The sequence below is a fragment of the Carassius carassius genome, chromosome 42 (genome assembly GCF_963082965.1).
Source record: "Carassius carassius chromosome 42, fCarCar2.1, whole genome shotgun sequence".
In the NCBI taxonomy this organism is placed as follows: domain Eukaryota; kingdom Metazoa; phylum Chordata; class Actinopteri; order Cypriniformes; family Cyprinidae; genus Carassius; species Carassius carassius.
In genome coordinates, this window is record NC_081796.1 from 14394762 (window position 1) to 14406713 (window position 11952).

Below are 11952 nucleotides of genomic sequence, written 5' to 3' on the forward strand. Positions count from 1 at the left end.
AAAACTGCCAGAAGGCAAAAATCTCATTTTTAATACATGAAAGGCGACTCAAGCATCTCTTTTTCTTGCTTTCCATACAAACAACTAAATGCAGATGACACAGCACCTTCATTCAAAAATTGAGATGTGGATCAATGAACTTTAATAAGGCTAATTAATTCCAGTCGCCATTTTATAGGCTGTAAAAATATAGTATTTAAAAGAATATTTAAGTTAAGCATTTGTGGCATAATGTTGATTAGCCCAAAAGGCAAAAAAAATTTAAAATAAAAATAAACACCTGTTCCACTGAGGTATTGTCACATTATTTGAATGTGGTCAATCTTTAAACACTTGAATGAATCAATCAATCTGAAAACATTAAAATACACACAATTTCAATAGTATAGCCATAGAATGTCAACAATAACACAAGTTCTGTCCTGTTATCATTATTTTAGTGTGAATCACTAAAACACTAACCTTTTTCTGTGTCAAGTTATGTCCAATTTTACATTATTGCCATGACAATGTAACTCTTAAAACCGTAAAATTACCAGAATAATTATGACAAAAAAATTTCAGTGCAAATAATACACAAGAATAATAATAAAAAAAGTATATACATTTTTTTTCTGTTTGTTTATTCATTTATTAGGACAAGTTAACTTTTTTTACATTATGCCAGATGTGTGTGTGTATATACGTACATATACAGTATGTGTGTGTGTGTGTGTGTGTGTGTGTGTGTGTGTGTGTGTGTGTGTGTGTGTGTGTGTGTGTGGGTGTGGGTGGGTGTGTAGTCTGTGTGTCTATTGTACATGTAGATTTCCACAGTATAGGTATTAAATATTTTTAGGTATTCAACATTATGCCACTAATGCTGCCGTGCTTAACTTGTATTGAACCTGGACTGCTCCTTTTTGGAGACTGGGCTCATATGACTAACAAACATCAAAACTTTAGTATCTTGTTTATGCAGGGCTTGTGTTAGTTACTGTATGAAGTAGTGTTTCATTAGTGTTCATTGAGGCCCCGAAGAGCAGTCAGACTCAGCATAGGCTTACTATTATTACGTCGCCTCTGGCTACACCTGGTCCATGCTTATTTGCATTCAGCCGCTGATTTGTTAGCACATAAAATACAGTGGACCTAATGTATTCCTAAATAATGTGAATATATGGAAATATCTGTAATTGCAAAACATACTTGATTATTTAAATGAGAGTTATTGTGTTGTCTTTCAGGGTGACGTGGTATAACTGAGCCCGACGCGTGTGCTGAAACTTCGGGTGAGTTGCCCATGCGCTGTGCTGAATTGATTGCAGTTGAACTTTAATTCTCCCCTAAAGATTTTTATTTTGTTCTTTTGCCTTTAAACATGCCTGAAGCCCTCCTTACGGTCCTTCATTTCGCTGCAGGCGAGAATGACTTCAGTGGCTCGCGGCCTGATTTAATATTTCCACTCTACCTTTTATCTGCAGGTCTGTGATGTGATCTACAAGTCACTATTCATCAAATTGACTACTGTGATCCCACATTGGCCATCCAGTTTGGTGACGATGTCTGTCCCTTTCACCATTTCTCTCAGGGTGCGGAACCGAGATATGGAGCACACAATCTTTAATTGGGTTTTATGTGAAGGTGATGGTTTGTTGCCGTCGGAGGTATCTGAGGTTGATCTCTTTAGCATTAATATATTCTCAGCGCACATAAAAACTCCTCATCTAGTCAGTGCTTCACTGAGCTAATTAGGGACAGCATCTTGCATGTCTTACCTATCAGATAGTTTTCTCAATCTTCATTCCATCTCAGCTTCAATCCTTTCTGCAGTAAAAATCCTTTTTGTCAGCCGAACCCTTTAGATGTAAAACATTTACTTGAAGTCCCCCCTGAGATGTATCTGTTACATATTCACAGTTCTCTGATGATGATTAGGGCTGTATGACTTTGCATTATATTGTGATTATTGCATCATATTTTGCAATTTGAACTGTAAAATCATTTTATATAAAATAGTGATACTGTTGAGACATCCAGACATCCAAGAACAAAGACTGCTGCTAAAGGAAATAGTTACTTTTAAGGGTGTTTCTTCCTTAAGTCCATAATTGTGACTTGATATGATATATTGCTAGTTTAGTTTTATTTGTATACATTGTGTTGCCCTTTTTGTTTATTTTAATGATACATGTGATTTAAAGTAAGTATTTGCTTTTCATCAACTTTCAACAAACCCCCTGCATTTCCCTCACAAACACCATTTTGTAAAGAAAGGGCAACATGCAGTTATTTTCTTAAAGATCTAGTACCTCATCTAAATTTTCTATTTTAGTTTTGTTAGGTTAGGTTGTATCTAATCATTCACTTTCCCTGATGCTTTTGATCTAAATAAAGCATTTCATTCAAATGTTATTCCACAGTAACATTTACTACAGTTACCGCATGAAGCATTTTTTCAAGTTACCTTTTTTTACAGTTTGTAAGGTGTACAGTCCAATATTCAAACACTTTTGCTTTAAAGTGGGCATGCACTCTCGCATTCTATTAATACTGAAATCAGCTGAAGTCTTTTTCACTACAGCGATAACTGAGATACAATATGGCACCTGTAGCATTTAAATGAAGCAAGACAGCAAGTAGTGCAAGCTTCAGTGGGCTGTATGCTGAATGTCACCTGACCAAAACAGACAACTGGTCTGATCTCATCCAATTGTTGGAGAAAGTGTTAACAGCAGAATGAACTGCCAGTAATATCTATGAAGTTTTAAGGTGATTAGCTATCCTAGCTAGTTGTTTTTATGCCATATTGTTCAATTGTAGTATCAAAATCGACATCGGTTATGCTCATCTTTGGTATCTCCTTTGATGGCATCTTGATCAAAACAGCTCCATATCTAACAAAGACCTAAACCAGAAGTTACCCAGACAAGCACTCTCATGTACAGTGTTGCGACAGCAAATATTAGGTAATATCCTACTGCTAGATGATGGCATTGATGAACCAGAATCAAATATTCCAGCAAGCCATCTAATAAAGCACCTAAATAAGTAATTTGCCAAATAACATAGCCTATAACATCTAACAAATTATTGTTTTTTTTATTAAAATGAATGCTTTCAGCGAGTGATATGAAACATTATGTTTGTGTACTCATTCTGTTTATATTTATATGAGATTTGGAAAACTGCTGACTTCACAAACAGTTTGGGTTTGAGAGTACTGTATATCCTTTGTAAATCACAGGGAATTTCCTTTATGCCCAACAAAATGATTACAGACATTGCTATTTCTGATTTTCCAGTCCAATCCTGCTTTCCAATGTCTATTCAAAATTAAATGTAGACTACATATGAACATCACAGTTTATGTGGAATTCAGCACATTTACATTGCAGTGCTGCATATGTGACATTCAGATGCATGGAAATTGCATGCTATGACGGTTTACTTATTGAGCAACTGCAGATGCAGAATCAAGATTTTGTTTTTTTTTCTCCAAAATGGATAAAAACAAATAAATAAACAAAACTCTTTTGAATGAATCATCTGGATGCAGAATCTCCTGGCAGGCGTTTCCACAGTATTTTCTGTTTGTTTTGGACTCTTTGTTTGCAGAGTAGTTGCCGCATAAAGCACTGGCTTTTTATTGTTATTCTTTTTTAATTTGTTTTCCTCGACTGGTCCTTCCAGTCGTTTTTAATTACGAAATCTTCTCTCATATGCCATGCAGCATTGCTGGTGCACATTCAAGAAGCAGAATGCTAAAAATCATCCTCAGACAAAGACTGTTAAACTGAGCACACACACGAATATAAATGTTGAGCCAGAGGATGAAACATCTTCACTGAGGTGCCTTTTCCCTGGAGCAAAGCTTTAATCTATATGAAAAGTATGGCACCAATGTTAATATCCTTCTATCCCTTATGCAAAGACAAGAGCCAATTAAAGTGGGCTGTGAAAATTAAGGACAGCCATTTAACAAGGAACCTGCATTAAATACACAGAAAAATCCATTAGGAATGGCTATAAAATGCAAGTGTTCAATGTATCTGACTAGGTATCCTGGTAATTGTTCTGAATGAAGGGATATAAAGGGGTTTGTTTAACAGATGCCATTAAACAGCGATATTTTGAAAACATAAAGCCACAGAGTCATTTATGCTTTTTAATTTAACAATTATTTCTCATTTATAATGCATATTTATTCATTGTTACTGCAAGAACACTAACGGCATTTACGTTTGTTTTGTTTCCTCCATGTCACAAGGAAACAAACTGATCTCTGTATGGAAAGTCAAGGCGGACATTTCCTCAAGTGGAGGGCCTCTTATCAGAGCTCAAAAGCTGTGCACAATGTTGTTCACCATTTTGATTGTCCAGGCCAATCTCAGAGGGAGCATATTGGTTTGAGCCATTTCCTGAGCTAGATTACCTTCCTCTGGGCTCTTGAGATGCAGTTATGAGCCTCCAAATTGGGAGCCTGCTAATGGTTAATCACAAACACAGAAGGTACAGAGGAATTTAAAGATGTAGGATAAAAGTAAAAGTATATTTTCCACATTATTATTATTATATTATTATTTTTGTATTGGGGATTACAATGATATAAATCAGTATATATATATATATATATATATATATATATATATATATATATATATATAAAACTTTTGAGTTTTATACTGTTTTATAGTGTTAGGTTTGACACTCATGCAGGGTGTTCATAGAACTTATATAGAAATAATAATAATGATTATTCTTTCTTAAATTAAATTTAATTATGTAACAATTGTGTTCCCAATTGTCCTGTATCATGTTTCTTCATTTGTTTTTGAAATTTACAAGAAGAGCAAAGCTTGTTTTCTTAATCTGTTGATTAAATCATGTGAACATGAGACAAATACACTTAAATGCCACATACAGACCTCGGTGTGCGAAACACAAGGGTAAAATCGAATTTCTGATCATTTCTGTAGAGGAATAAATGCATTCTGGCACAACAACAAGTTACTAACCGTGACAACAAAATCAAGAACAACAGTGTAACTAAAACTGGAAAATGGTCAAACAGTGCAACCTTATTAATTATTCATGCCCTGGTGCATGATGTGAATAGGGTGAGTAGGATTGAAACAGAAAGCAATTCATAATGCAACTCACCTGCCATGCTTGTTGTTTTGACGTAATAAATCATGTGTGAATAGATAGTCTCATATTCCTGAAAGTCAGAACTTAGAAATAAATAATAAACATAACCAAATAAAAACTATAATTAATAACTATTAACATCATATTTATAGCTTTACTTCCTAATTATATATTTTTTTAAATTCAGTCTTAACTACAACATCTACAAAAAAATTGCATAGCTGTAACCATAAAACTGTAAAAAAAAAAAAAAAAAAAAAAAAAACAACGCTATTTATATCCTTTATGCAATTCCACATCTTAATGACTCAAGTATGTGTTTTGCTGAGAGTTAACTGGAAGGTGGATGATCCTGCTGGGTCTGTATGAAACTTGAGTTCAGCCCACAATGGAAGTTATCTAGCATTGTCTTTTTTGAGAAAAACTCTATTTTGGGTCTGTGAATTGTAAACCACAAAAATTTAGAAAATATTTTAAAGTGCTGCTGTTTTTACCCCCCCCCCCCCCTCGTAATTAATAATAGACAGTGTTTGGCCATCTGTGCATGCATATAAATGTCTGTTAGTACACTAATTTACTGCGTCAGGGGTTTTATGATCTGACTTCTTTAATGGGTTGTGTATAAGTCTGCCAAACATCAGCCTGCTCACCCCACAATTAATTTTAACAGTAGAGGAGTATCTCCAGTGGCCTAATTTTCTTTACATTTGAAACCAATACGACATAATGAGACCTGCCAATAATATCTGGTTACATGCGCCATCTGAGGACCAATAGCAGTGCAGAGATCTGAACTATGAGGTCATCGGCTGCCTTTCAAGAATGGGGGATTAGTACCTTTTATTGGTGTAATAAATAACACCATGACAACCACAGTATAAATTGAGAAAATAATTAAATTGCACTGATGGAAACATTTGATAATCAAAGTTTACATATTTGTATGTAAGAGTGCCTTATTTAATTTAATTAGATTTAATACACTCAGACACACACACACAAAAGGCTGTAAGTTTGAAGAAGCAACTAATTTCTGTAAATGATTCTATGCTCTACTCTCAACTTTCAAAAAATAGATGTCACATTGAACTGGAAAACACAAAGACATTTGAAGAATTTTTGGCCAAAAAAATAGAAATGAAAAATAGTCACCCTTTCCATGTGATTATTTATGAGAGAGAGACAGAGAGAGAGAGAGAGAGAGAGAGAGAGAGAGGAATTAAACAGTAAACTTTTATTTATAACATTAAAGCTCTGATCCAAATGTTTTTTGTTGTTGTTTGTTTGTTTTTGTGTATTTTAAAAATTCATTAAACTTTACCTGCTCTTCTTTTTTTTTTCTTTTTTTTGCTGCCAATGCTTGACAAAGGTAAACATTAATTAATTATCCATTTCTAAATCAATTCTAATAATCGTTTTAATTATATTTACCTATACACTCTAAAACTAAGAGGATCTGAAAAAAGAAAGATCTGATTACTTATTGGCTAACTGCTAGTTGGTTAAACTTCTACTTAAGACATTTTGTTAACATAAAGGCTAAGTTTATGCCACTGGCCCCAGCACTCTCAGAATTAAGTGTCTTGCTTTAAAGCATACGAGCCGTGCCTTGCAATCTTTATGATTTTAAAATGATTAAGTTGTAAGATCTATGATCTACTAATATCATAGACATTTTGCATCTTTAGTCTATTAAGAACAAAGCCAAAAGACCTTCATTTGCATGCAATAATTTTATGTTAAATGTTCGTAGGGAGGAGAAAATCAAAATTATATATATATATATATATATATATATATATATATATATATATTACAAATCAGGGAATTAATACTGGTGCAATATTAATACATCTTAATGTTTGTTTATTAATAGTTCTGTGTTGATCTTAATGTTCACAATTTGTATGCAGCTCTGTTGATTTGTGTTGTGTGTGTGAGTGTGTGCGTGTTTGTGTTTTAATGGACCAGCGGTGGTGGAAAAAAAAGCTAATTTAACATTACTATCACCTTGGTTCAGTCCATTCATTCAGGTAGGTATCATTATAATGATTTAAGGTTGCAAAAAAATAAAATATAAACATGATATATTTAGAGCAGCATACATCATTGTTTATCATCCAGTCTTGAGATGTCAGAGAATGTTCTTAGGTCTAAGTGTTGCTTCAGCACCATGGACAGTGTCGTTTTTTTTTTTTTTTTTTTTTTTTTTTGTCAATCTGTTTTCATTGCAGTCAATCAAAGAAAATGCTTTTTGCACACGCGCAATTCATTAATACAATTTTATCATCCATTATAAAAATAATCAAGGTTAATAATAATAATAATAATAAAAAAAAAAAAGATTGAGTTAATATGTGTACAATACAATATTTTATTAGGCGGGACACTATATAGGGACTTTTCTTTTTCCACAACTTACATCTGTGAGCAATGTCACTGAACACTAAATCAATCAAAGCTACTTATTATCCGGAATGTAGAACACACCATAATGTAAATATGTATTTTTTTTTAATTAGATGTCTAGCAAAAAGTCTTTAAGAAGTCTCCATTGGCTGACATATTATATTTTTTTTCTCATTATAATCACTGTTAGCAGGTGGCTTACATTTGGCATATTTTCAGTATGTTCAGTATCCAAACGACACATCGACAGCACAAAACAGGAATCTTCCATTCGTGCAAAAAATGCTTTGGGGCCGTAAAGCACTTCCGCCGCTCCACACCACACACCTCACTGGACGGAAGCCGAATCATCAAGGCTATACAAACACAAAATAATGCACTGATAAATACACCTAGTTCTGGATTTGAAGTTCGTCTTAAATATCGTCTCGTTTATATAGCGGTCCAAGTAACTGTCAGTTGCGAATTGTTTCCCATCGATAAAATCCAAACAATCGCGACTGAAAATCGCTGCGGTCAAAAAAGGCGGGAACTCCCAGTGGACGCGTCCACATGCAGTTTTGCTAGATTTCAGTTTTGTTCAAAGAACTGAAACTCGTTCGTCATCGTTCTCTTGAAAAATGTTACTCACAGTTACACGTCTGCGAGTCAGTTATAGAGGAAAGACTAAAAATCCAGAGAATGTGGAGTATTTCCATCCGCCCATTAGAGTCCCTCGTTCCAACTTGAGATAAACTCGATCCTCGCGCTCCACCATCAGTAGAACTCCGTTACTCGCAGCCTCCCGCGTGACATCCTGATCCCCAGCAAAGGCAGATATGACCGGGTACTCATTCTGCATCAGGTTCACCTGAATAACAGGACATAGCGCACTTTAGTCATTTGAAAGCAGAGAAACGGCTTTCCACGTTCGTGAAAAACGCACAGAAAGACATTACTATTCACAACAATAGTATTTTGTGCGGAAACACAAGCTGCTCTGCTCACCTGTATGGTTTGTCTGTTGTAGACCTTGACCACATGAAAGCTGAAACTGTATATTCCTCTCCGTGGTGCAGTAAACAGACTCGCTTTTAGGTCAAAATGATTGCCAATGTTTACTAAGACCTAAAACAAAAGCAACATGGCGCATTACAAATCGACTAGCAAATGAAATTGTGTGAATCTCCATTTCACATTTACTTTTACTTTGGCACATGCAGATCTATGAGCGCAGTGTGGCAAGCTGTTTTAACATTTATTCCTTACTTCCAACCAGTAAATATTTTTGTTTTCATATGTTTTTATTAGTATAAGACGATATTTTTTTCAGTTTCACTAGAAGACTTACTGTTCTTTTTTGCCATTGAATTATTTGGAATCTGTGGTCCAGATATAAAAAAAAAAAAAAATCAACAAGTATGTATTTCAATTATTGCTACTCGATTTTTCAGGATTACAAGCAGGCTACTATTAATTTGGGCACTATTACTTCTTCTTTGGTTATTTGTTAGTGTTTGAATAGTTAGGCTAGCTACTAGTATCCGTTCCAGTTGTCAGCTATTAGTACTTATTTATTTGACACTAGAGCCTATATTAAAAGACACAGTATTTATCCTGCTAGTTACTATATATATATATATATATTGCTTACATGATAAAAATGCTTGCCATAAGCGCTTTCCAAACCTGTCAACACGTCGGGTCAGTTTTAATTACTACTGGTCGATTTTAATGGCAGCAGGTAGGTTATTGTTAATCTAAACACGCCTCACTTGTTGTCAATCTAAACACTTGGGTTCAATTTCACATTTTTGACAGTATGGGCGACAAAAAATATTTTTCAACTAAGCAGTGTGGTGAAATATATTGTGGAGACTAGGCTATTAAGAAAATCACAAATTTTATCTGACCAACACTAAAAAGGCTTACGTTTAATTAAATAATGTTAATTACCCTGAAAATCAAGATACGCGGCTGAATTGGTTAAAAACGTACATTCCAATAGAATAGAAGCATTTGTCACTTCGTGAAGTTTCTGGCTGAAAATCCTGAGCACAGAAATACATATGCAGTTCCTGTGATTACAAAGTCACCAACGGGACACCTGACCTGGTCAAAATAGATGGTCATGGATGTGTTGCTCATCTCCGAAGGTTCGTGGTTTGTCCCTCTGACGGCCGAAAAAGCCACTTTGGCGCTGCCAGAGCGCACAGATATCCCAAGCGAAGAGGTGACTCCACCGTCAGAAGAGGGGTTGGAGTCGCACACAACCAGACACTTTCCCTCCAGAACAATGGGATCCGTGTCATTTTGACCCAGACAGAGCCCTATGCCACATCCCAGGAGAAAGGCGAGAGCCAGCATGGCAAAGGGTCCGGGACAGGCTGCTGGCACCATGATCGGAACGAGAATCCTCTACAAACTGATCTTAACCACCAGCCCCTTGGAGGTTTGATGTGGCTGTATCAACTGTTCCAAACTAACCTCTCTCTAATACACTTTCTCTCTTTTGTCTCTCACTTTCTTTCTCTCTGTAACTCACCGTCACACACTCCTTTTCTTCTCGTCTATGCGCATCAGTTTATTAAGGTGCTCAGAATATTTGCACAATGGTCCCTGAATGATAAAAAAGGCATACATATTTTACAAACAATAATAGTGCACGAAAAATAATTGATCAGTGAATATAGCTAGATAATATCTCAGTATGATGCTTGAAGATAATAAATTGCGCAACGATGCGCAACACCTAATCTCGACTAAAAATACAAGGTCAGTTGCGTTTTACTCACGTAACACGTGAATAAAAATAAAGTTTTACAGTTCCGCGTTATCTTTTCCATAATTATTAACACTTCTATAACAATTACATACATTTCCAATGGGATAATAAAATCAATAAATATCAACAACAGCACAATTCAATCTTTCTTTCTATGTTATCTTTTGCCTCATTTCTACTTGAAATGTCCATTACCTGTTAAATCCATAGTTGGTGCAATCTGTGTACCTGCTCCTTCAGCTGTCTTGAGAAGGAGTGAAGCGCGGACCTATAAGAGTGGAGAAAACCAATTGCTCCTACATTATTTTTAGAGGGCGATTCACGCCCATCCCTTCTTTTCAAGTACAGTAATAATTCTGGAGCGGACGTTTCTGGGCATAAAGGTCAGGGGCGGCCAGAATCTTGGACTTAAGAGTTTGTCTGCACAATAACACCTATTTTATCAACCAATTTTTGGTGACATCAGTATTCTTTTAACATAGCAATAGCAAACTTATAGTTTTGCATATAGGATACAGTAAGTAGACCAGCTATAAATTTGAAGCTGATATTATATTGCTTAATACTAAAAAAAAAATAGATATGTAATTCAGTAATAATATCAGTATCCAGGTGGAATGCCTTCAAAGTCTTGTGCTCCACCCTGTGGAGAAGAAGTGCTATGATCCTCTGTCTCTTATCATATCTCAAACCATATGTTTATCAAGTTAATATTTTTAAATAAACACTTTGAAACATGGTTGGTCTACAAGGGCTTAATGAACAATGGCTGGTCATAAAATGTCTAAATTGTGGGTTGTTTTATGCGATTTCTTATAGAACCATTTTTAGTTTCCAAAGAACATTTCAGTGATTACTTTAAACTAAGGTAAGTTAATACAGTAACTTATATTAACTATCAATAAAGAATACATTTATAACAGTATTTATGAATCTTTGTTGATGTTGGTTAATACAACTTTTTATTTTGGATTATTAGTAGAGGTCATTTAAGTGATTTAAAATATTTTTTTTCTTTGTTAGCTCATGTTATGAAGTTAAATATTGTTAATGGATCTTTGATAAAAGGTGTTACCCATAATAGGCACATGTTAGTACCTTAGAGTAGTAATTCATACCCTTAAGTTACTAATATGTTATCATACCTATTAGGGGTAAATAAGGAACAAAGATGTCATTTTAAGAGTACTGCTATGGTGACAAGCTGTTGTACCCCAAAAGGTGCAATTTTGCCCCCTTTTTATATAGCCTCAACAACAATGTCTGAAACCACAGACAACCCTATTATTTGTATTGCCATCAAATTAAAAAGGTCTAAATCAGGGGTGTCAAACTCAATTACTGGAGGGCCGGAGCCCTGCAGTTTAGATTCAACCCTAATTAAACAACTGATCCAACTAATCAAGTCCTTCAGGCTTATTTGAAAACTACGGCTGCATCCGAAAACTGAAAAATGCTGCCTTCGGAGGACTCATTTCAAGGTGGGAAGGCATCAAGGCATGTCCAAATTCAATGTAAGCTTCAGTTCCTGTATGTTGAGATTCCTTCATATGGCTGATTTTTGAAGGTAGCATAGATGTATCCTTCGCTGCCTTTGATATCCCACAATCCTGTGTGTTCCATTCTGTGACAGTTAAGCTAAAAAAAAT

At 35.1% G+C, this 11952-nt stretch overlaps 1 protein-coding gene across 1 annotated transcript; it reads right to left on the reverse strand.

Annotated features, from left to right (window-relative positions):
* Positions 1 to 7517: 7517 nt before the first annotated feature.
* On the reverse strand, positions 7518 to 10646 carry LOC132123835 (cerebellin-2-like). Its single transcript, XM_059534526.1, has 4 exons — positions 10499 to 10646; positions 9631 to 10137; positions 8527 to 8646; positions 7518 to 8389 (listed from the first exon to the last, which is right to left on the reverse strand). Exons 2-4 carry the CDS (start codon positions 9916 to 9918, stop codon positions 8192 to 8194), a joined length of 606 nt encoding a protein of 201 aa, XP_059390509.1. The 5' UTR covers positions 9919 to 10137; positions 10499 to 10646; the 3' UTR covers positions 7518 to 8191.
* Positions 10647 to 11952: the final 1306 nt, after the last annotated feature.

Bases quoted from the DNA above. Each gene is read 5' to 3' on its own strand.
- LOC132123835 (XM_059534526.1), bottom strand. From the start codon at position 9,918: ATGGTGCCAGCAGCCTGTCCCGGACCCTTTGCCATGCTGGCTCTCGCC. The intron at 8,647-9,630 runs GTCAGGTGTCCC...CTTTTGTTTTAG, and splicing joins TGACCATCTATTTTGACCAG to GTCTTAGTAAACATTGGCAA. The intron at 8,390-8,526 runs GTGAGCAGAGCA...CCTGTTATTCAG, and splicing joins ACAACAGACAAACCATACAG to GTGAACCTGATGCAGAATGA.